General features: G+C 35.8%; 3 protein-coding genes and 1 long non-coding RNA gene across 7 annotated transcripts in view; 2 read left to right on the forward strand and 2 right to left on the reverse strand.

Moving 5' to 3' along the window:
* Positions 1 to 221: 221 nt before the first annotated feature.
* On the reverse strand, positions 222 to 2477 carry LOC107043258 (2-aminoethanethiol dioxygenase). Of its 2 annotated transcripts, XM_015264664.2 has the most exons (3): positions 2208 to 2477; positions 1828 to 2093; positions 222 to 1712 (listed from the first exon to the last, which is right to left on the reverse strand). In XM_015264664.2, the coding sequence occupies exons 2-3, from the start codon at positions 2014 to 2016 to the stop codon at positions 1311 to 1313; spliced, it is 591 nt and encodes a 196-aa protein (XP_015120150.1). In that variant the 5' UTR covers positions 2017 to 2093; positions 2208 to 2477; the 3' UTR covers positions 222 to 1310. The 2 variants fall into 2 exon arrangements, with proteins under 2 accessions (XP_015120150.1, XP_015120149.1); XM_015264663.2 differs by having other exon boundaries at positions 1828 to 2477.
* Positions 1869 to 4507, forward strand: LOC107043259. The gene is made up of 4 exons (XR_001461226.2): positions 1869 to 2643; positions 2724 to 2787; positions 2921 to 4199; positions 4306 to 4507. It is a non-coding gene; the product is annotated as an uncharacterized LOC107043259 (long non-coding RNA).
* Positions 2677 to 21828, reverse strand: part of LOC107043257 (calcium uniporter protein, mitochondrial) — a 22050-nt gene continuing 2898 nt past the window's right edge. Inside the window, exons 2-6 of the mRNA XM_015264662.2 lie at positions 19601 to 19793; positions 6358 to 6647; positions 6138 to 6284; positions 5005 to 5208; positions 2677 to 4878 (exon numbers count right to left, since the gene is read on the reverse strand). Coding sequence (XP_015120148.1) covers positions 4537 to 4878; positions 5005 to 5208; positions 6138 to 6284; positions 6358 to 6647; positions 19601 to 19793 — 1176 coding nt within the window. The 3' untranslated portion in view covers positions 2677 to 4536. The remainder of the gene's footprint in view (positions 4879 to 5004; positions 5209 to 6137; positions 6285 to 6357; positions 6648 to 19600; positions 19794 to 21828) is intronic.
* On the forward strand, positions 8015 to 18783 carry LOC107043256. Of its 3 annotated transcripts, none has more exons than XM_015264659.1 (8): positions 8015 to 8094; positions 14241 to 14459; positions 14538 to 14844; positions 15305 to 15589; positions 15675 to 16325; positions 16421 to 17211; positions 17279 to 17485; positions 17572 to 18783. In XM_015264659.1, the coding sequence occupies exons 1-8, from the start codon at positions 8015 to 8017 to the stop codon at positions 18659 to 18661; spliced, it is 3630 nt and encodes a 1209-aa protein (XP_015120145.1). In that variant the 3' UTR covers positions 18662 to 18783. The 3 variants fall into 3 exon arrangements, with proteins under 3 accessions (XP_015120145.1, XP_015120146.1, XP_015120147.1); XM_015264660.1 differs by having other exon boundaries at positions 17291 to 17485; XM_015264661.1 differs by having other exon boundaries at positions 15416 to 15589.

The raw sequence follows: 21828 nt of genomic DNA on the forward strand, positions 1-21828 counted from the left end.
CAAAACCTCCACCGTCTGCCAATGGCCGGCCGCCATGATGAATGTGCACAGAGGAGTTGCGCAGTCTCTATATCTGGTCTTGGGCATGCGCAGTGGGTAACCTTATTTTACCATTTTGAATAATGAATTCTGCTTAAATTTCATGTAAATTTGTCAATGAATAAGATATTGAAAATAATAAATGCAAATGGAATGAAAGAATAATACAGAAGAGTGAAAGCTTCATTGGCATCCAAATATATTTGTTCTCCAGACAATCAGCATGATTGCAGTCATTTATTACAATTAATTAAGTACCATTGTTTTTTCACTCGTCAATACATAGATTAACAATGTTGGTAATTTTTCCATGGAATTGCCATCCCCAGTTTGTAAATCATCTGAATCTTTAACGCTCGATATTTCGTATCTTTGCATTTCTAAAAGGCTATCAAAACTATATATTTTGCGGAGGGGGAGGTGCATAATCGTTCTACGATATTTGTTTGTACCATTGAATTTGATGATCTGAAATGTTCTCTAGTAGTAGTTGAATAAATAGAGGATAAAATATGAGACTTGGGAGCAAAATAATTCATCCAGCTCCAAATAAAATAGTTACTCAAAATCCAATAGATTAATTTTATACAATTTTTATAAATTGATCAATTGTCAATTGGTAAACCTTTCCCTTCTGCGAGTATCGTTAGATTTCTTAGGACATTCCTACCAAGTATATTATTTTTGGGAGCGCAAATGTATTTGATCATGGAGTATTAATTAATATTCGGCCAAGATTTGATTAATTTCTCAGTATTTTTTAGTTCCATGAAAAATATTAGTTAAATAAAAATTCTCCTTATATTGGTCAAATGAAAAATCCTATTATATTAGATCAATGAGAGCAATTGTAAGAGGGATTGAGCGGAATGATTCATTCTGCTCTGCCACATTATGCTTAAAATTAATGTAAAAAGTCAATCGATTAATTACTAGTCTCGTAAATTAATAAATTGTAAAATTTTCTAGCGAATGCACATAAATTTCATTATTTTTCAAAGCTCAAATGTATTTTATCATGAATATTAATTAATATTGGTCAAACGTTTTATTATTAATTCGTCAGGATTTTTCTTATTGATATTATATTATAAATAAGAAATTTTCAATGAAAATTTCCGGTCGACTCTTATTGAAATAAAAAGTTGTATTCCATGTTGAAAAAAATATAAGAGCGATTGAGTCCAGCGACTTGTATTAAGAGATGTGAAAGTTGCTCATAACTTAATTAATCCTTTGGGAATTTATTGTAATAAAATGCAGTTAAAATCTCATCTCAGAGGTGGACCCAAATACTTGAGATTCGTGGAGTAAAATAGTGGCGGTTGATCAACAGCCATGAGTTTCACTCTAACAGGTGTATCTGCCGGCAGGCTGTTAGACTGTTCTTGGGCGATTTGACGGAAGAATGTGCAGGGTCGAAGGCTTCTCTCTCGTTCGTCAAGGTCCACGTCGTATGGGGGACTAAGAATATCCAGAAAGGCTGCAGGCCCATTAAGACAGGATATTTCGTGCAAATTGTGGTCGTGAGGGGTTAAAACACAGGCTGGGTCATTTGTCTCGATTATTTGAGAGGCATGTTGCAGGGCTGTAAGTTCCTCGTCTAGTTGAATTACTCGACCCGAAGCTATTTGCACTGTAAAACTGTCGATTTTCACTGCACCGTTTATCACCTGACAATTAATAATGTGATGAAATCGACATTTTCCATATTTTAAACATGTTGATAGTGACAAAATGTTCAATTGTAATGAATGAAATGTTTTAAAAAAAAATTTTTTCTTCTACCTTCAACAATCCATGCATTCCAGGATGATCATGCATCGGCAGCGTGACTCCATGCTTCAACAAAAAAATAGCTATCGTGATGTCTTGGTTCTCGAATATGTCGATAACACACATTGGTGCACACTGATTCTCCACATAATCCAGTACTTTCTTATCAACCTTGACGTCTTCCGCTGTTATCTCGTTCATGAGGGCCCTCAGTTTCTCAAAATTCTTCTGGCAGAGCTTGAATCCATTACTTTCACGTCCGGCGAATGTTTTCAGTGCTTGTTTCCAGAGAATTTCCATTTTCGAAGACATTAGGGAGATAACGTTTTTTCAATTATCAATTATATTGTTTTGTTGTTTTGAAAAAAAAATTACTGAGATGTTGTCCTTACACACAGCTGTTTTAGACGGTCGGTTGGTATTGTTTGATTGTTGTTTGATTGTGAGGGGGACTTTCTAACCTCAACTGCGAGAAAATACACTTTTTCCATCAATTTTGTTTGTTTGCAAATATTTTGCAAAGTTTAGATAACACTGTGACTTTTTATCATTTAAAAGTGGATTTAGATAGGTTTGATTATTATTATTTCCGGTGTGTGCTTTATATCAGTCACAGCCACAGTTGGATTTGTTGACACTCGGATTATGCCCTGCTCTGCTAAGGTGTGAATCTCAAAGCCCCCCAACACTGTGATATATATTATTACATATAAGAGGCTGACACTGTGTGCGGAATGTTGGGTGGGGGAATTTAAATAAATTCCTTCAATCTCCTTCTCATTATGGCTACTTGACAGTTTCATTAACAATGCACAAAAATATAATCAAGTAGGTTAAAAATCATGAATGGAAACATTATTATTGAATAAATATTCATGTATTTTTATTGTGAATTTTTATATTTACAGAGAAACTCCAATCGAGCATTGAAGAGTATTGTATATAACATAAACCCAACTATCAATTTTTACAGTAGGCATATGATTTTTCTATTTTTATACAAGGAAAAGACGATACAAATCAGCATCTTTTTGATCCAATTTTTTCACCTCATCTCAAACTTGTTTTGTTTTTCTTATTATATGCATATTATTCGTATTTCTAGGTGTATGTACATAAACAACTTCCAGAATAATCAATCGATCAAGAGTTTAGGCAGCATTCTCACAAGCTCGAAGTAGAAACAGCATAGCATAAAACTTATAATTCACACAAGTACAAGGTAAATGCAGTATATAAATAAATATTTCAACAACAATCTCATGATGAGTGAAATTATTTTTTACATAGCCTAAATAACTCATTGAAAATTATCGATTAATGGAAGAGAAAAATTTCACCTTTTCTTCAATCCTTATGGTAAGATTGTGCGATGCATTTTTTATACGTCAACTATTATTGAATCTATTGCCTTGAGAGTAATTGGTGCAATTAGTATTTTCTGATTAATTTTCATTGTTGATAAATAGCACTTACTGTGATTTCTGTGAAGAAATGTTGAAGACAAATAAAAATAACATTTATCCAATTGTTCTTTTCTTTTCCTTGAAGAGAATACAGTTTGAGATTAATTGATGATTAATTTATTCCTGAGTTTATTGAGGTGGATATTTAAGTGGTTTGATATTTAAGAGAAAAAAAAAAAATACCCACCTCAAGTGGGCCTCCCCTATTTTAGCCATCAAATATAGAGAGAAAAAAATAATTACAACTTGATCATCGCCAATACAGACATTTTCTTTGACTTCAACATTTCTTAAAATGTGGAATTGGTGCCAGTTATAGCATAGCCATGAAAGAGATTCTCTATAAAAAGTTGCAAAATTGTTCTTCTAGTTCTAGTTTAAAATGTGCAGTAGGTAAATCAACTTGTCCAATTAATTGTATCTCCAATCTCTCACATTATTATTCCTATTACAATTTAATTTGGCGGCTATTGAACAACTACTAAATAGTTGTATTAGTTGAAGAGTGCCAGAGAGTGGTATAAGTGTTGCAATTTTTTTCAAGCATTCATGGCGGACGGATGGCCAGGTGAGAAATATATGGTGTATAAAGCGAAAGATTTTCATTGTTTGAACGGTTTTGAAGAATGACAAGGGCTACTTTCAACGATTAATTCTCTATGAATTTATAATGATTTTTTCATTATAATTCCCTAGGTTTCAACAGCCATGTACTATCTTTTAAAATATAGTTGAAGATTCAAGGTAATCTTAAGAAGCGAGCCGACCAATTTTTCAAGCGTATAAAATAGATTTTTAAAATTTTTATCTTAATCTGCCCAACGGCTACTGTGACCCAAAAACGAATGATAATGGAAGTTTATGGGTTACTGAGAGACTGATGATTATAATGATGTTTTGATGCAGAGAGGTAACGTGGTGAGTCGACTAGAAGCCACGAACATTGTTGGCACATTTGTATTATTGTAATTGAAAAATATAAGTGAGCTGTTTCATTAATTTGTAATTAATTATAATCCAACAGAATATGGCCCCTTTGCAACACTGTCCCATAATCAAGACTCCGCTGGATAAACAAACATTGGCAAAGATAAATATTCATTTTGCAGATATGAGATAATTGACACTGACAATATGAGAATAATGTCAATGACTTGTTTGCCTCAAAGGAAAAGTTCTCCATTGATTTCGATGTATTATTAATAATAAATTTACTCTACACTCTATTGAGCATTTGTCACACTGACAATTCAATTCATGACTTGTCCGCTTTGTTATGTACTTTCTCGTCATTTTTATGACTTTTGTGTGAATGTGAATTTGGATGAGGTGATCTTGATCTTGACCTTGATTCCGAGCTTGAGCTTGAGCTTGAGCTTGAGCTACAACTTGACGATCTTGCTCTCTCTCGTATTTTCTGTTCAATTTTGTGCTTATGATTCCACAGTGGTCCACGTATTATTTTCAACGTTGTCTCGAGTTCATATGCTCTCTCTCGCAGTTGATTGTAAATGTTGAGATCTAGGCCAATGGCTTTAGCACGTTTGTGGAATACCAGTAGATACCTTCGATTCATCACGTCAGGTAGCATGAATTCCTGGGAACAAATAGCAATTCTTACTTATGAGAAAGACTATTGGCCTAACATTGGCGGCTCTCCAAGCCAACTATTGTTATAAATGATGGCTTTATAATATCATTAAATTTTCAAGCATCCAATTACCTGTCTTGTCATAATGAAATAGATATAGCATCCCATACCGGTTACGTATGTGACAAAGTAGGTCACAGGCTCCATAATATCCCAAGAATATTCCCACCACGTTAATCGGGCTAGGATACCTACTTGAATCCCCATCGCCATTAGACCAAATAATGCGTGTAAATTGGCACGCCTCTCTGAGGTTATTTCCAGTTCCAGCTTTTTCTATGATAAAAAAGGAGAAAATTGAATATGACCATTTCACGTAATTAGATGGGCGTCAAACAATAATGTCTACTTGGTGGCAAGTATTAAAAGTTATAACTTTTCAATATTTTTTGTAACTTTATAGTTACAGGGAAATTTTAAAGAATCAATGTACAAACTGTAATTTTCGTACAATTTTTTTTGTTTCTGTTTCTGTTTTTTTTTTTTTTTTCTTTTTTTTTTTTTTTTCTTTTTTTTTTTTTTTTCTTTTTTTTTTTTTTTTCTTTTTTTTTTTTTTTTCTTTTTTTTTTTTTTTTCTTTTTTTTTTTTTTTTCTTTTTTTTTTTTTTTTCTTTTTTTTTTTTTTTTCTTTTTTTTTTTTTTTTCTTTTTTTTTTTTTTTTCTTTTTTTTTTTTTTTTCTTTTTTTTTTTTTTTTCTTTTTTTTTTTTTTTTCTTTTTTTTTTTTTTTTCTTTTTTTTTTTTTTTTCTTTTTTTTTTTTTTTTCTTTTTTTTTTTTTTTTCTTTTTTTTTTTTTTTTCTTTTTTTTTTTTTTTTCTTTTTTTTTTTTTTTTCTTTTTTTTTTTTTTTTCTTTTTTTTTTTTTTTTCTTTTTTTTTTTTTTTTCTTTTTTTTTTTTTTTTCTTTTTTTTTTTTTTTTCTTTTTTTTTTTTTTTTCTTTTTTTTTTTTTTTTCTTTTTTTTTTTTTTTTCTTTTTTTTTTTTTTTTCTTTTTTTTTTTTTTTTCTTTTTTTTTTTTTTTTCTTTTTTTTTTTTTTTTCTTTTTTTTTTTTTTTTCTTTTTTTTTTTTTTTTCTTTTTTTTTTTTTTTTCTTTTTTTTTTTTTTTTCTTTTTTTTTTTTTTTTCTTTTTTTGTTTTTTTTTTTTTTCATTGACTGGAACTCGTTAATTTTTTAACGAAAAAATAACATGAAAAATTGTAATCAACTCACCGCTTCTAGCGGCTCCAACTCAAGCATGACTTGCTCCAACTCTGCGACTGTTTCCCTCTCTAGGATTGAGTTGTACTCTTGGCAGTGGAGGGCCTCGTAGAGCTGACACACCGTCATCTGAACGTCCGATAACTTGTCAATGGTCTCCTGTAATGTAACATGGAAAATAATAATTGAATAATTTGACTGATTGATTGGATAAATTGCATGCAACATTTACCATTGAATAATTCTCCTGAGCCGGTGGTGTAACGTCGTATATTGCGTCATTGATGATCAACTTAAAGTCAGCATCTAGAAGTGATTCTATAGTATTACTACCTCCTATTCTTGTTCCATCAATGGTCGTGATTGATGCACGATCAATTCCACGATCCTCGGATTTAAGCATATTGAGAAAATCTCCAACTGTATGGGTAATTGGTTTGAGGGTAAAAATACATCTTTCTTTTCTCGAAGGGAGGGGCACTGTGATCCTTGGAAATCCTCGATGGAAATCGACGCTCACTTCTGAAAAATGGAAATAATAACAATAATAATAATAATAGCAAGTTAAAAATTGCATGCTAATGGATGAAAACAGTTAATGCACCTTCCGTGATACATTTAGCTATAATAATTGCGATCGAGAGTTGAGTCCGTATAACCTGATTAAATACGGCCGTTGGGTATGCAGGAGGAGGTATCAGAGTGTGGAGACGGAATGAAACAACATGCACAGGAGGCAAAAGCGTATTAAAACATGAATAAAAATAGTTGAGGTGGAAGTCTTTTGAGGGAGTAAGCAGAACGGAACCAACTATAGAGACCGTGGAGGAGGGAAGGCAGATAAAGACAAAGGGACACTTGTTAGGGGCACGAAATTAATCCGTGGCCCCAAATTTCAATTTTTCAATTTCTTGTAAAATTTTCCATTCTTTTAACAACACTAATACCTCCTTTTCGGGAATTGATAATAAACCCTCATCACTTCTCATCACATCATCAAATCTATTATTTAACATTCGTTATTAATTATGTACAACATAATTAGGCCAATTGCATTCGAGGATTAAATCATTGAATTTAGTTGACTGGCAGGGGAGGAAAAAAATTAATCGATTAGTGAAATCACTTAATCGACAAGTCGTATCGACGGAAAATGTGGAAACTGCAAGCACCTGTAGCCAGGTGCATGATGGTGGAACAATCTACTGCCGCCGCCTGTGGTAGCTAACAAGTCGTCCCGCAATAGCTAAGCTCTCCCCCGCCACTTGATACTTAACCAACCTTTGCGAAAATTCACGCAAGCCTCTTTCGCCTTACATGCCATCAGTTTACTGCGAGACTGTGCACAATTAATAAGTAAACATGGTTTACCGGAGAGGCATCTCATACGGAATGGGAATATTTTATTTGTGCTAATATTATGTACTAATGTATGTATGTGTGTGTGTTTTATGAAAATTCAATTCAATAGTGACTGAATATTTCTCATGATAATTGAAGAAAATCAAAAGAAAAAAAAACGTCTTTTTAGTAATTTTTTTATGTTTTTAATATTTGTGGGTCTAAGCCGTGAAGCCAAGACCCTTTCTGGAAAAACTCAACGTAGGAAAACTCAATTTCGCTAAAGTTGAATGGACAATTGACTCCCTTAAAACATCAAAATAACTCGGCACATGCGGAACGAAAAATGGCCTTTCGCCATCTGGTGATGAAACAGTGAATTGGAGAAATAGGGGTGCCTTTATCGAGTAATGACACTTGATGCAAATTCCATTTTCAATTTCAACAATTTGCACGGATCTGTATGAGATTGATTGTACATTGACGATTTATAATTGATAACGAGCTTCGGGGTTTCCATTTTATTCTCCCCCTGACACTAATCAATTATGGGTGGTGTTCAGAGTGGTGCACATAATCTTGGCGATGCATTGTGGATGCATGAGAGACAACGCCAGAGGGGCCAAAGGTCAGTATAAATAAACAAAGAAAAATAATTAATTTATTGATATTATTTATTTTTTCTTCGTGACTTGACGTCTCGTGTTAGTCTTTGAGAATCGAGCAGTATTCCTCCCCGGAGGAACACTAGTTTTGGCGGTACGTTTGTGTCTTCAAAATTCTTTTCCGAAAATCAACTGAAAATAGGATTTCATTAGCAACCTTTAATAATTGGCAGGTCGTAAAGCAGAAGAATTAGTACTACGGTAATTTATAGACTCTCCATAGAAAGTCCATTGACTAATTTTTTTAAAACAAGAGAAATTTTTTTCTCAAATATTTAAAAAAAATGATCATTTGCTTTCTGGCACGGTGGCTCTTGATGAGATAATGACCAATGGCTAATTGCTGCAACTGTTGCAATGGTCAAGAAACGATTATTAGCACGTGATTCATGCTCCAAATGCTCATTTCACGTGAAGAAATTATGAGCATTCACGATACTCCACTTCCCGCGTATAACGCCTAGATTATTTTCTCCTGTCGATTGTTCAGTGATGTACAAGAGATGTATGAAAAATATCGGATGAGTAAAAATCCATTCGTTAATAGTAAAAAAGAAAAAAATGGTGAGTTGTGAAATAAATTATATTAATTGATCATTGTCCTTTTTTTTCCTGCGCAAATTAGCTCCTGCACCTTCCATCAGTTAATTGTAAACATGAAAATTCCTTCTTCATTAAAAAAAAAGATGGATAATAATAAGAAATTCATGATAATCGCCATAACATGAGTTTGAATAATAATGGACAATATTTTGAGGATGTATAATGAGAACTGATACACCATATGAATGAATATGCAGATGCAGATGTTCGCAATGAACTGCTAATCACCTAGTGACCTTGATCAAGGAGTGTGCCATGCTCGCCAACTCTGTGTTTCATGTTTTTGTTTGTTTGTTTGTTTGGATCCGCAATGAATGCTATTGAATTTCTCCAATAATTAATAGTGTTGTGACTTTGCTGTTTGATTTAATTATCCCTTGAGCGTGCCGCGTGCAGCATGTAGGGAATTGAAAAAATAGTGGGAGAGGTAAGGTGTGCGGCGGAACAGAAGGAAAGGCCACAATGAGAACGAGGTGTAGTGGCGGAACGCCGGACATCCGTGTACATGTACACAGACCAACGTAATCACGTTGGTTTAACCATGCTCGATCCTATTCTCTTTATTATATGGGATGGGATTATGCATACCACGGGGACTACACGGGGGAATGAAAACAATGACTTTGTTGGACGAATGAATCGTGATGCTTTTCACGTGTCCACCACTTTACTTATTCACTTTCTGATGAGAGGGGATGAGTAAAATTCTAGCTGTCTTTTTCGATTTCAGTGTGTTTACGAGTGCTCGCTTGTCGGCATTATATGCGGTTCTATTCTATTAGTTGTTACTTTCGGTTTTCATATTTTTGTGCTTTTTCCAAATGAATATTGACCATGTTTTCGGTTAAAATTGTTTACTCTCAAGTCACTATGGAATTTGCTGAGAGGTACTGTATAATATTTCCATTTCCATGAATATTTCCATTATTTATTGGATTGCAATGTTTCCCGTGGCATTTTCTCAATTATTCCCATTATTCCCATCGTTTCGTCTACCTTCCTATATGGAATTGTTGAAATATAATAGTTCGGGAGAAAAAAGCATATTGCACAGAATTGTCCACGGAAAAACACTAAAAACACTAAATTTTCTATTCTCACTCGTATTTGTTTGTGTTTTCTGCATTGTCTAATGTCCATCACCATCATCCAAGTTTTCAGTGTGCTATTGTCAACGGATTAAAATGAAACAATAAACCTCCTTCTTGATGTGTCACGCTAGAAAATATCGTGATTTAGAAATAATATCATCAAACTTTCCAAGATTAATTTATTCTTGTTTTTTATTGGCGTAATTTAATTGCTACTGTTGCACTCGCATAATGACAGACTAGCAATGACGATAACGAGCGAGATGGCATAGTTTTATATATAATGAAAATTACAATTGGAAATAAATTGCCGGATGACATGGATTTTAATTTTTGCGAATCAACCAATCTACTAGCGAGAGGTGGTGGAAAAGAAAATATAATAAACACAGGAATGACAGGAATGAATTTTAGATACACGCATCTATATTTCACTTTCACGAGCGGCAATCCATGACGAATGGTTGGCGGTGTTTAAATTCAACGTTTGCCGAGAGTTCATGAAATTCCAGGGTTCATCGTAACGTGAAATGTGCTCTACAAGCGCCGAGTTTAAATGGAATTTAAATATACGGAAGGAGGAATTTTCAAGTTTATGAAATATCCTGAAAACGTGATACTCATAAACTATTTCGAAATAATAATTGCATTATTTTCTTTGAATAAATAAATAAATAAATAAGTAAATCAAGATAGATTGCATCACACAGGATATTTCCGATAACGTGAAAAATTCCATGCATTGTTCATGTTTCGTCATAAATAAATACATATAATGCATATTAACCTACTGTTTCGACAGTAGGTGAAAATTGGAAATAATGCATGGAGGGTAAAGCCCATGTAATATGCTCAACGTCGTGCATCCCTGCTGACGTGTACAATGTTTACAAGAGTATTTCGCTTGTTTTAGTGAAGTTATTAAAGTTTATTACTTTGCTGTAAAATTCACGGTGATTTGATAATTAGAGTCACGCTGAATATATATTTGCTCTTGGATTTTATTATTTTTAACAATAAGCTGTATTCAGAGATTGTGAAAATATATTGCGATATGAATGATTTATAGTATTCGTTGAGACAGGAAATTCATGAATCACTGAAGCTCACCTGGCGTCGAGCAATCCCCGGTAAAATGCACTCCCTTGTTCTTCATGTGTGGTCGCAAGTGGACAACACCTGTGATAATTCAGAATAAACCCTCGCCCTTATAATTTTTTACCTACAAAATTCACATTTTTTTTGTGCACCAGTTATTCTCTGGACTCGATGACGAACGGCGGTTCACGTGAAAGCGCAATTTTTTATATAAAAATTCACGAGATGAATAAAAATTAACATTTAAACGTCATGATGGTAAATACGAGAGTTAAAAATTAAATGACATGTGCTTGAGCAAACAAACAAACCGTCTGGGTACATTTAAAAATAATAATGTGAAAGTTATACTTGTTATTTCTGAAAATGCAAACAACATGGAAAAAAATATGGGTGGTGGGTATGCTCCCTCTGGATGAAAAACTTACGTTTAATACTTTCACGTTTGTTCACTCTCTTCTCGCTACGGCATTTTTTCACTACTGGGACAAAGAAATAAAAATAAAAAATGCATAATAAGCGGTGATACGGCTTTTTTTTATAAAATTGCGGGTTGTGTTAAAGGGATAAAGTGCAAGGAGATCCGAAGACACGAGAAATTCATTTGCTGGTGAATAGCTCTGTTATGTATATTAATGAATTCCGTTTCCCAGCAAAAACCGCCGTTTATTGTCAATTTGAATTAGAATATAGAGGGGGGAAATGAAGTGAAGTGAAAAGAAAATTGCAAGTACACACGTTGACACACACTCTACTTGGACTCTCTCTCCATCTTAATTAGATAGCTACACTATGATTACTTTTTTTCGGAGACTCGATGATAATTCCTTTCGGGAGAGTGATGCTGGTACAACCTTGAAATTGAACCTTGCGGCCCTTGGAGGAATCAAAGTTGCACTCTTCGTGATATGCTTCTCTCTAATTATTCATCAATATTCAAATATCACTTATTGATTCTGATCATTCTTGATTCCACATCCCTTGTCAGGAGTGATGACTTTATCACGAGACATTCGCATGATGTCACATGCACACAGTGAATTTAACATGATACTACTTGGGCTCCCCCCTTCTCCAATAGAGTAGTTGGTCGCGTATCTTACAGACGAGTGCTTACTGGGGGACATAACAGGAACAACCCGCGTGCTATCCTCAGTGCACTCTGTTGTGAACAGGTGTGCCACCAAGTTATCCTTCTGCCGGCTTTGTTTCCATCGATTCAACTCAACTTTCCTCTAAAAATTATAATTTTTCAGCCTTTCTCGGCGGAAATTAGTTGAAGAGTGAAAAATTGTGGCTGTAGGTTGGTTTCCATGGATTTCCATTTTCACAAGGTGAGTGATATATTTGATTTGTTCTCTCCTGTTGACCGTTTTTCTCTCTGTCTTTTGTCGATTCACTTTGATATTATTTTGAAAGGTTTCTCGTCGCAAATTTTTTTATGAGAGACAAAATGCCATGGAAAAAGTGTAGAAGAATAAGAGGGATTTCCTATAGTGTTTTGTGGGTCATAAGTGTAGCCTCTCTCTCAATCTCTAGTTGTTTTACGTTCCAGAATCGTAAAACATGTAAGGCACTTGGTTCCATGAAATGTAGTTCCACAAAATAGCGTTCATTAATTAGCAGACTCCACTTGATTATAAAAGTGGTTCGAAGATACCCCTTGCCGTAAATCGCACAGCCGATATTTCATTAATTTGATTTATTACTTGGTCATTCTCATTTCATTATTTTTAACAGCACAAGGAAAAATCGATATTCATTTCAATGTATTACGACACTCTGGCTGTTGAATTCAAACTGCGGAACTACTTCCTGTCCGTTGGGTCATAGGATATTCATGCCAGGTTTCTATACGTGAGAATGCCAACCACTCGGGGATGTGAAGGGTTGAGAGGCTAGCTCTCATCGAGCCGGAAATTCAACGGGATATGTTGCCGTGCATATACACTAATACAATACCTCGTACTAATGTGTTTTTTGCCCCCTATTCATTGGTGGACATTCGATTCGGATGAATCGATTGATCAGAGCACTTGTGCTTTGAATTGAGTGATTGATAGGAGGAGGTCCAGCAATTGCTGTTGACCTATTTCATTTCCATGATATTTTCAAAAATTCATTCGAGTATTTTCCTTTCAACCACTTTTTTCCGTGTAATTGTTTTTTCCTTCATGGTACTGGGCGAGCGAAAAACTCGGGGTCTTTTTTGTGGGGCGTGTATACTTTGTTCAATCCTCTTGTTTTTCAGTGCAGTCTCACTATAAGTGAATGAATTTCGCAGTAAGTCGAGCAAGTTGGATTCAGGCTTCTGCAACTGAGTTTATAATGCTTCAGGGTTCTTTCACAACGTCAAATTTTCCAGCTCTTGTTTTCATATCTTATATCTTATTGACTTATCCATATAAAAAAAAGATGAGGAGAAATCCATTGTTTCTTAAGGGTTGTTTCACCCCTCAAATAAGAAATGATCTTTTTTATATCCTTGTTTATCAACCGTATATTGCATAGAAAATTTCACAAGATAATTTGTCCAATAATGAAAATTTAACAAACGTAAAAAAGGTCCAAGAGTCTTATGCGATATAAATTACATAATACATTGTCTTGAGAACGGATGCACTGGGGCATTTGCCTTCTATGGTACTTTGTTATGTATGGCATTAAGAGGTCCCTTCTCAACATCTCAATTAGTCTTATTGTTTTTGTCTCCCTCTCTTGTATTACTCGGGAATTGATACAGTAGAGGCAATAAATAAAACGTTATTTATCTCCGAAACGACAATTTTATTACGGATAAATTAACTTACAGTTGACTTGGTCTGAATGATTGAGTTCTCTTTCCGAGGGCTAACTAACTTCAATTACCTCACTTGACTTGATTTCCTTCTTTTTTTTTTCATTTGTATACACGTCATTTCCCGACTTAGTTTTTCACAACTAATATTATCCTCTTCTTTCGACAATTCATCCAAGAATGTAGCACAAGTATCCAATTTTTTCCTACCATTTGAATCTGGTTCAGCTCTACTTTTTCAAGGATTGAATCGACGCTGAATTCAGAATACGAGATTTTTTCTAAAAACCTTGGATAGACTTGAATTTTTTTTTTATTACCGCATTTGTTGGACACATGAGAGTGAAACCGTGACGCGTAAAAAGGCACCAGGCAATTCATTGTCGTTTTTCGTTGCGCAACAGACGAATGTATTCGAGTAGCCCCATCAAGATTAGCCAACATTTTCTATCATTTGATTTCTCGTATTATTATGAGGATGTGAATCTTGTTTTTTTCTTGTTTTTGTCTTCAATCCCAGGGAGATCCCTCGATATGAGCCGCAGAGTGAACAAAACAGCCAGGGCCGACGTAAATTGTTGAAGAGAACGCGGAGTTTGGCGGTGATATCCGAGGACAGTAGAAACGATCGAGAGGTGAATCGTAATTTTTCAGTGGGCGAACTGACCTTGGATGTGCCGAGGAGACCTCAGCTGATTCCTCGGGCCAAACTTATTGACAGGAACTCACTCAAGGACAGGTAATTAAACAATTCTTGCGAGAGAATTAAATTGATGATTTTTTCTGATGAACGCCATTTTTATTAATTTGTCCAAAGATTATCCAAGAGTCAGCAGCATCTTTCGGATACTTACGACGGGTACCACGAGGTGAGGCCCTATCACTCTCACTCGATCTGCGATCTTCACTCGAGACCATCGACACTGCCCTACTTGCAAGAGCCTCCTTATTGTGCTAGACTTACAAATCGTGAGGAACCCGATAGATTAAATATACTCGATTGGCCGAGAACACCGAGACGATATCGGAGCCATCAAGACCTCGACACTGTCAGCGGTCTTGTTGACATTGTTGAGGACGACTGGCCTGCTCTTAATGAAGGGCAACGAGATATATACACGCAGGTAAATATTTCTGATGATAGTGTTTCCCTGGACATTGCCCTCCTCTGTCGAGTCCCTAATGTGCATTTGTGAATTTAAATTTTATAGCAACATGAATATTTCATCAAATTTCTTATAGCTCCCAAAAAAGTTATCCCAGAATTGGTTGAGCATTTTCGTGGACAAAAGTTGGCAACTTATGAATGGCTGTTGGCTCTTGCTGAGCCACAAAAAGACAGACACACACACATATTAATGCTCTTTCCTTAAATTAAATTCAGGTGGCCCTGAGTCTGACCTGGTTCTCTTACTTTATGGCTATAATATCTACATTCTACCGAGTTTGCTGAATACATATAATACACAATATAACGCATTGCGCACATTAGCCATTAGTGTCTAATACATGATATTTTAATGATGATAAACTATGCATCTATTCATTTTGTGGATAATATGGGAGAGTATGTAATTAACATAGGTGAAGCGCAAGCGGAAGGAACATCGTAGCTTAGATAGTATTTTATTCGAGGATGGAGAGGACGGAGAGCTCGAGTACTTTGATGTCCTGAATTTACTGCCTCTGTCAAAGGTACGGCTGGAGTTTGACGAATCAGATACCAGGAACAGCAATTTTACACCTTCAAACAGGGTGAAACTGGTGGGTGGTGGTGGTACGAAGGGGAACGAGACGTCTAGTGAGTCTGATGGTGAATCAATCAATGGTGTAGAATCGGAACCAAGGCAAACACCGAGAATACTACAGGTTATTATTATTCATCTTATTTAATTCTTGTGAAATTCTTTTCTTCTCTTTTCTTTTCTTTTATTTGAATCTACAATTACTACAGGTTTCCGAGTTCTCTGATGACAATCAGGATAACTCATTGCAAATTGGCAGCAATGTGACTGATGAGGAAAAATATAGGAGTCATTCGGTTGATGAGAAAATCTTTGAAAAGAGCCCGACGGACGAGGAGTCCTGGAAAAGTTTTCTTTCGTCATCTGGTAGAAGCGTGTGGGAGACAAATTCCCATCGTGAGTCTTTCGACACTGCCAAGGACGAGGTCGAGCAGCAATCCAAGAGCCTAGAGAGGAAAAATATTGAGGACGAATGCAATAACAATTTATTTGGAAAGCAGCCTGTGGACACCCGTATTTCTTCTGAGAAAAATCATTCGGAGAGCGAGGAAAAAAATACTTCAACAAGTGTAATTGTTGATGGGAACGAGGGCAATATACCTGGGGGAACGGTTGAAGAGGCTGAGGATTCCAAATCTCTGTGGATATCCGATAGTGAGGAGATTGAGGACATGTCTAGGCGTCCACAGGTCTTGAAAATTATTGACAGCGAGGTGACGAAAAAGAGAAATTGGGGACCTACTGTCATTGAGATTGATGATGTCGCGAGGCAGGAGACGAATGTTAAAAGAAACAACCATCATATGGAGCAAGATATTGTAGATGAAAATGTGAAACAGAAGAATGGAAATGACAAACAAGTAAAGTTTTTTCTTACAATCATTGTAAATTAGAATTATTCGCTTGAAATTTGAAATATTAATTTGTTTTTTTCTTTAAATTTTCATCATTACAGGAATGTAAAATCGGTGAAGCATGCAACTTGTTTAAATCTAAATTCACTGAGAAAGAGGTATCAAAACCAGAGAGTAGATTTGATAAGATTGTGAAAGAAACCTCAAGCATGATTGGAAAAGCATGCAGAAGCCTGAGATTTGAAGCACCATCTGAGAGTTCTGATCTAGGTCTTGGATCTGACTGCGGTAGTGACACAAGACGAAGATCTATAGACGACGACGACGACGACGACGACGACGACGACGAGGACGACGACGACGACGGTGTAGATGTCACTGAGGATATAGTACCTTTCAGCAAGAAACCTAGCGAGGAACAGTTGTCTATGCAAATGGAGGATAAAAATAATAAAGCAGGTAGCAAAATTTGCACCAATCTTACAAGATCACGAAGTTGTGTTAAATCTCTCGAGTGTCAGGATACAGATGCCGCGGAATTTGATCATGTGCGTTATAAGATTGTCAAGTCACGATTATTTGGGAAAAATATATACGGAAATGTACCGCATAAAGGAGACGTTGGATACGAGGGACTTATGCAATATCTACGAGACTATTCATTCCAAGAATTGTTGCTCGATAACAATGTCGTAATCATCGAACCTGTACGAGCCGAGCATATTGAGATAAAATCATCCTCTACGGTTGGCAAAGGAAAGACGAATACAAGTGAGAAGAAGTCAGAAAATGAGAGTGGTAATAATTCAGAAACAACAGCTAAAAATAAAGACTCTCAAAATATTTCGAAACAATCATCATTGAGAAAACACTTCTTCTATCACCCGATAAGGTAAGCCATTAATGACGTGTCATCAATGAAGCACCGATGAACTATCTTGTTATCGTTAAATAATTAGTTCGGTCAACAGGGTTAATCGTGAGTTAATCGATGAGGAACTGCCAGATCCTGATACTGTGCGAAACGTAAGGAGAATATTTGAAGCGACATTGTTCCCAAAGAGTACATCAAATCAAGCCAATTGTAAGGGCCGAAAGAGTGTCAGCATGAAAGATCTTAGCAATATGTGTGATGACGTCAATGTCAACAACTTGGAGATTTCAAGGTAAAAATTAATACCACACTATTTTCCCTATTGGGCTTATGTAAATAATCTTTAGTAATCCATAATCCTCCCACCCAACTTTTAAGATCACGATCGTCAAGCAGGGCGAAGGATCTGATGCGTCTATTTGAGGGTCTCGACAGAACATCCTCAACTACTATTCAGACAGGTAAAGACGCTCTTGGTAACGTTACAAGGAGTAATGAATCTAAGACAAGAATAATTGCACAGTCATTTGAAGCAACAAGTGGAGATACATCAGCTAGTGATGTTCCTGGCTGCGCCAGGAATAAAATTAAAAACTATCGAGAGCAAATTAATCGCCGGCATCATCTGACTAATTGGGATGCTGGCAGTGTGAGTTCAGGAGTGTCGAGTGATTATCCTGATACGGATCCTGGCAGTGGAGCTCAGTGTACTTGTTCGGAGGATGAAGATATTGATTGTCGAGATGATGAGGCAATGCGTAATAATACTGAGCGGGAGGATGGCCACTATGTGTCCATCCTGCCAGATGTATTGAAGAAAATACGAGAATGTGGAACATCTGTCACTTACTACGGGGGAAAAGTTGTCAATACCTGCAATGGGCCACTTATTTCACCCACCAGTTGCAAAAGCAAAATCCTCAAGAGGAACAAGCCAAGCCTCAGACTCGACGATTATGTCAAGTTTCGTCTCGTCAAGAGCAACTCTTGCGACAGTAGGCTTGAACTTACCGGAAGGGTTGTTGAGAGGAGATCCAGGTTGGAGGCTAAACAACAGAGGGAGAATAATAATAGCAGCACTGGCAAATTAATACGAAATTCCGACCTGACGGGTTGCACTATTGCTGAGTCGCCGAGTATTGAAATTACAACTCCAAATAGCTTACCATTCGAGGATGATAGAGTGGAAATTATCAGTAAAAGTATTACAAAACGTGAACCCCCGGTTGTGATAGGTTTAGAACCAAAAAAAGATGATAATCGTAATAACGGTGGATTTTTCAAAGCGAATTTTCAACTTGGACAAATTCATGATGGAAAATCAAATATTGCTAACAAATTCGCAAGTGCTTTGACAAAGTGGCAGATTAATGAGTGCGATTGGAAGAAGAATCAAACGGATTTTGGAAAAATGGAATTTGAAGAGTTTGAAGTTTTAGAGGATAGTCTCAATGGTACTGATAACTAAATGTTTCTGTATAATAGATAAATCAAACTTCTTAAGGCACCGATAGTTGATAGTCATATATGAAATGTAATTTAATTACATTTAACCCAAGCATGAACAATAAAAGCTACTGTTCTTCTGAAGGTTTTTTTTTTCGTTCCATTGGGGTTAAAAAAATTCAATTTTCCTTGGTGCAATAGCCTTTTCATGTCGGGCAAGTAAATCCCTTTCGCGTGTGCCATTTCACTCCACCCGGTGCAATCACAGAGTTCTGTGAACAACGGGCCAAGTCTACAGAGGTCGGAAGGTATCATAAAAACCACAACCACTGGCATATGAGGGAATCGATGATAGACTTGCTAAATTCTTTCTATTTCTGACAACATGTCATGTTTGTTTTTTCTTCTCATTCTCAAATGAACAGAAGGAAAAGCATAAATTTTTTTCCACCACTGGGCTTACTTAGGTACTTATTAGGTCCTTATTACGACGATACAGTAACGCGTATAGAGGGGGCTTTATGTACCATGAAAATAAGCTATTACAGATCTACGGGTAAGCAACTGGGTCGTAAATATTATGGGGAGAGATACATTATCCTTTATCATCACGACATGTGATAAAATAAACAAAGGAATATAAGATTGGAACAATATTTAGAGTATGATTAATTTGACTGTATGCCCGCCCTTCATTGAGTATGGGAAGAAATTGTGTTGGCAGGCTTGTGGTTAATTATTGATGTTTTCAAAGAGAATTATTCTCTCTGGAGCTGTCTGTTGAATTTCCGAGGTGGAATACAGCAATTCCACTCAAGTTTCATTATTATCATGGAGATTACAATTAGGAAATATCGATTGAAATTGAATTGTTCTGATAGTCATTATGAGAAATTTGTGTGTGTGTGTGTGAGAGAGAGAGAGAGAGAGAGAGAGAGAGGAAAATATTATTGGCGCTCACCTGTCAGTGTAGAACTATCGGGTTCAACTTCTCTGGCACTTTTAGCCTCCTTTGTTATCTTCTGGAAGGTTCTGGCCTCCTTGAACTCTCTTGCTTCTCTACTCAGCAATGGACTCAGCGTTGGAGTGAATTTCCTAGTTGTCGTTGATAAACTACGTTGTGATATATTCCACCACCGTCGACACCACGTCTCCTGGAAACAAGAATCAAACTATTACTATTACCACACTTGTTGGAACTGTTATTCACGCATTAGGAGTGTCACGAGTTGAAAATTTACCAGAGTTTAATCTCAACTCTCGTAACTATCCAAATTTGATAGGCAAATGGGTGAGTTAAAGCAGGATGTCGTGTACTCGAGGCGCGACTGTATCCAAATTAATAAGTATTAATATTTATATTGGTATGAGTGGTATATGATTTCGTATGATGATTTCAAATGCAATTAACAGCAAGCGCTTTGCAATCGAGCAATCGAGCAAAACACAAAGCTATGAAATTTTTTCAATCTCTGCTGCTCGATATAGGAGCGAGGAAAAATGCCAATGAACATTAATTCAATAACAATTTTCAAGCCGATGGTAAATAGAGTTGATCAGAATAGCACAATTGTGGAACAATTGGAAAATTTTTCAAGAATTTGAATAATTTTTCTGGGCTCAACTTTCGAACTGACACATTGGATGCATTAATCATTTTAATGGAGCAAGTGGGTATCTATTGATCCACATGTATGGAAACGTATACACAGTAATCTTATGCAAGGAGTACATGTATATTTTTACTGTTTTTTTCCTGGGGGAAAATCAGCCTCTTCAAATTGATATAAAATCCATCTTGAGAGAGATGCATTGATTTGCCACGTTAGCGAACATTGTTGATAAGCTATACATATCATATCAGATGGATGGATGGATGAGTACCTACGATAATACGACTTTCGACCCTTTCAAGTGATGATATTGAATTTCCCTTGCCTTGAGTGAGTCGCTGAAAAAATAATACAATTTAGTAGCGAAGCGGTAAAGGGTGATGAGTCGATAAATCGTGATTTTACAGGAGAGTCAAAAATGATATTTGCAGCTTCCGGTCTTATATGCCAGGTTTATGTCAGTGGACTTATTCCGCTTTTGTGTAGATGAGCTATGAGAGATAAGTCGACTTATTCCCGACGATTGCAAATCGATTGACCGTAAAAAAAAAAAACTATAACTAATGTAGAGTGAACAAATGTAATAGTCGTATTATCGTACATTATTGTAACAATCAAATTAACAAATATATAGAATCGTTATCACCGTTTTGTGCCTCGCTACTAAATTGAATGTATTGAGCAAGGCGACAGGTGAAATAAAAAATATCTCTAGAGAAAATTGGGATGCAGGAGGACGATGGCTTCCCTCTTCTGGCGCATAGTCAAAAATCCCCAACGGAATGTTTAATGTTAGAATACATTCTGAGGGAGCACGTATCCAGTGTGTTATTTCTGTAGAGCAGCGGGCCAGCGAACATCTTTTGAGAAAACATCAATAGCCGTAATAAATGGAAAATTTTCTTTTTTTCACTAAAAATTCAGCGAGAATCATTGAAAATTATTGAAAGGCCTATTGGCCAATTTTTTTTTCAACAATGCAACCGTTTGGATTGGCTCGAATGAACAGCACACAAATAATTCGGTTGAATGCATTCTACTAAAGGCAGAAAATTCGTTTGATTGTATAGCGGTGTTGTATGCAAAGAGACACTATTGGTAATTAAGTAGAAGAAAATTTTAGCAATGTCAGCAGACTACTCATCCACTCCACCTGACATAGGCTTGTAATGTGTAACTTTAAAGGCGACATATGGGGAGAAAGAAAAATCATGGGTGACAACGTCCACCAATTCTATTGATAAACAAATGAAACTAAAAACTCACTCAATATATCAATATGTGGGCGTTTGTATAAAAGATTATCAATTCGTGGAAGAGTAGAAATGCTCAATGAGCCGCATAAAAGGTCATGGTGCATTGAATGGAGACAATGGTATTTTATAAAAAAACACGTGAAACATTATAGTGATTCTCGTGGAAAATAGCCCCTAAATGATGCGTTGTTGTATTAGTTTAGGTGCCAGCAATTTATCGGCGACAGATCCTTTGAGATGGATATTTTTCAGGTTTCCCCCTATTTTCTCTCTTTCTCTTTCTCTCTCTCTCTCTCTCTCTCTCTCTCTCTCTCTCTCTC

This window comes from Diachasma alloeum, unplaced genomic scaffold (genome assembly GCF_001412515.2).
Source record: "Diachasma alloeum isolate Michigan unplaced genomic scaffold, Dall2.0 Dall_scaffold_00557, whole genome shotgun sequence".
NCBI classification, from domain to species: domain Eukaryota; kingdom Metazoa; phylum Arthropoda; class Insecta; order Hymenoptera; family Braconidae; genus Diachasma; species Diachasma alloeum.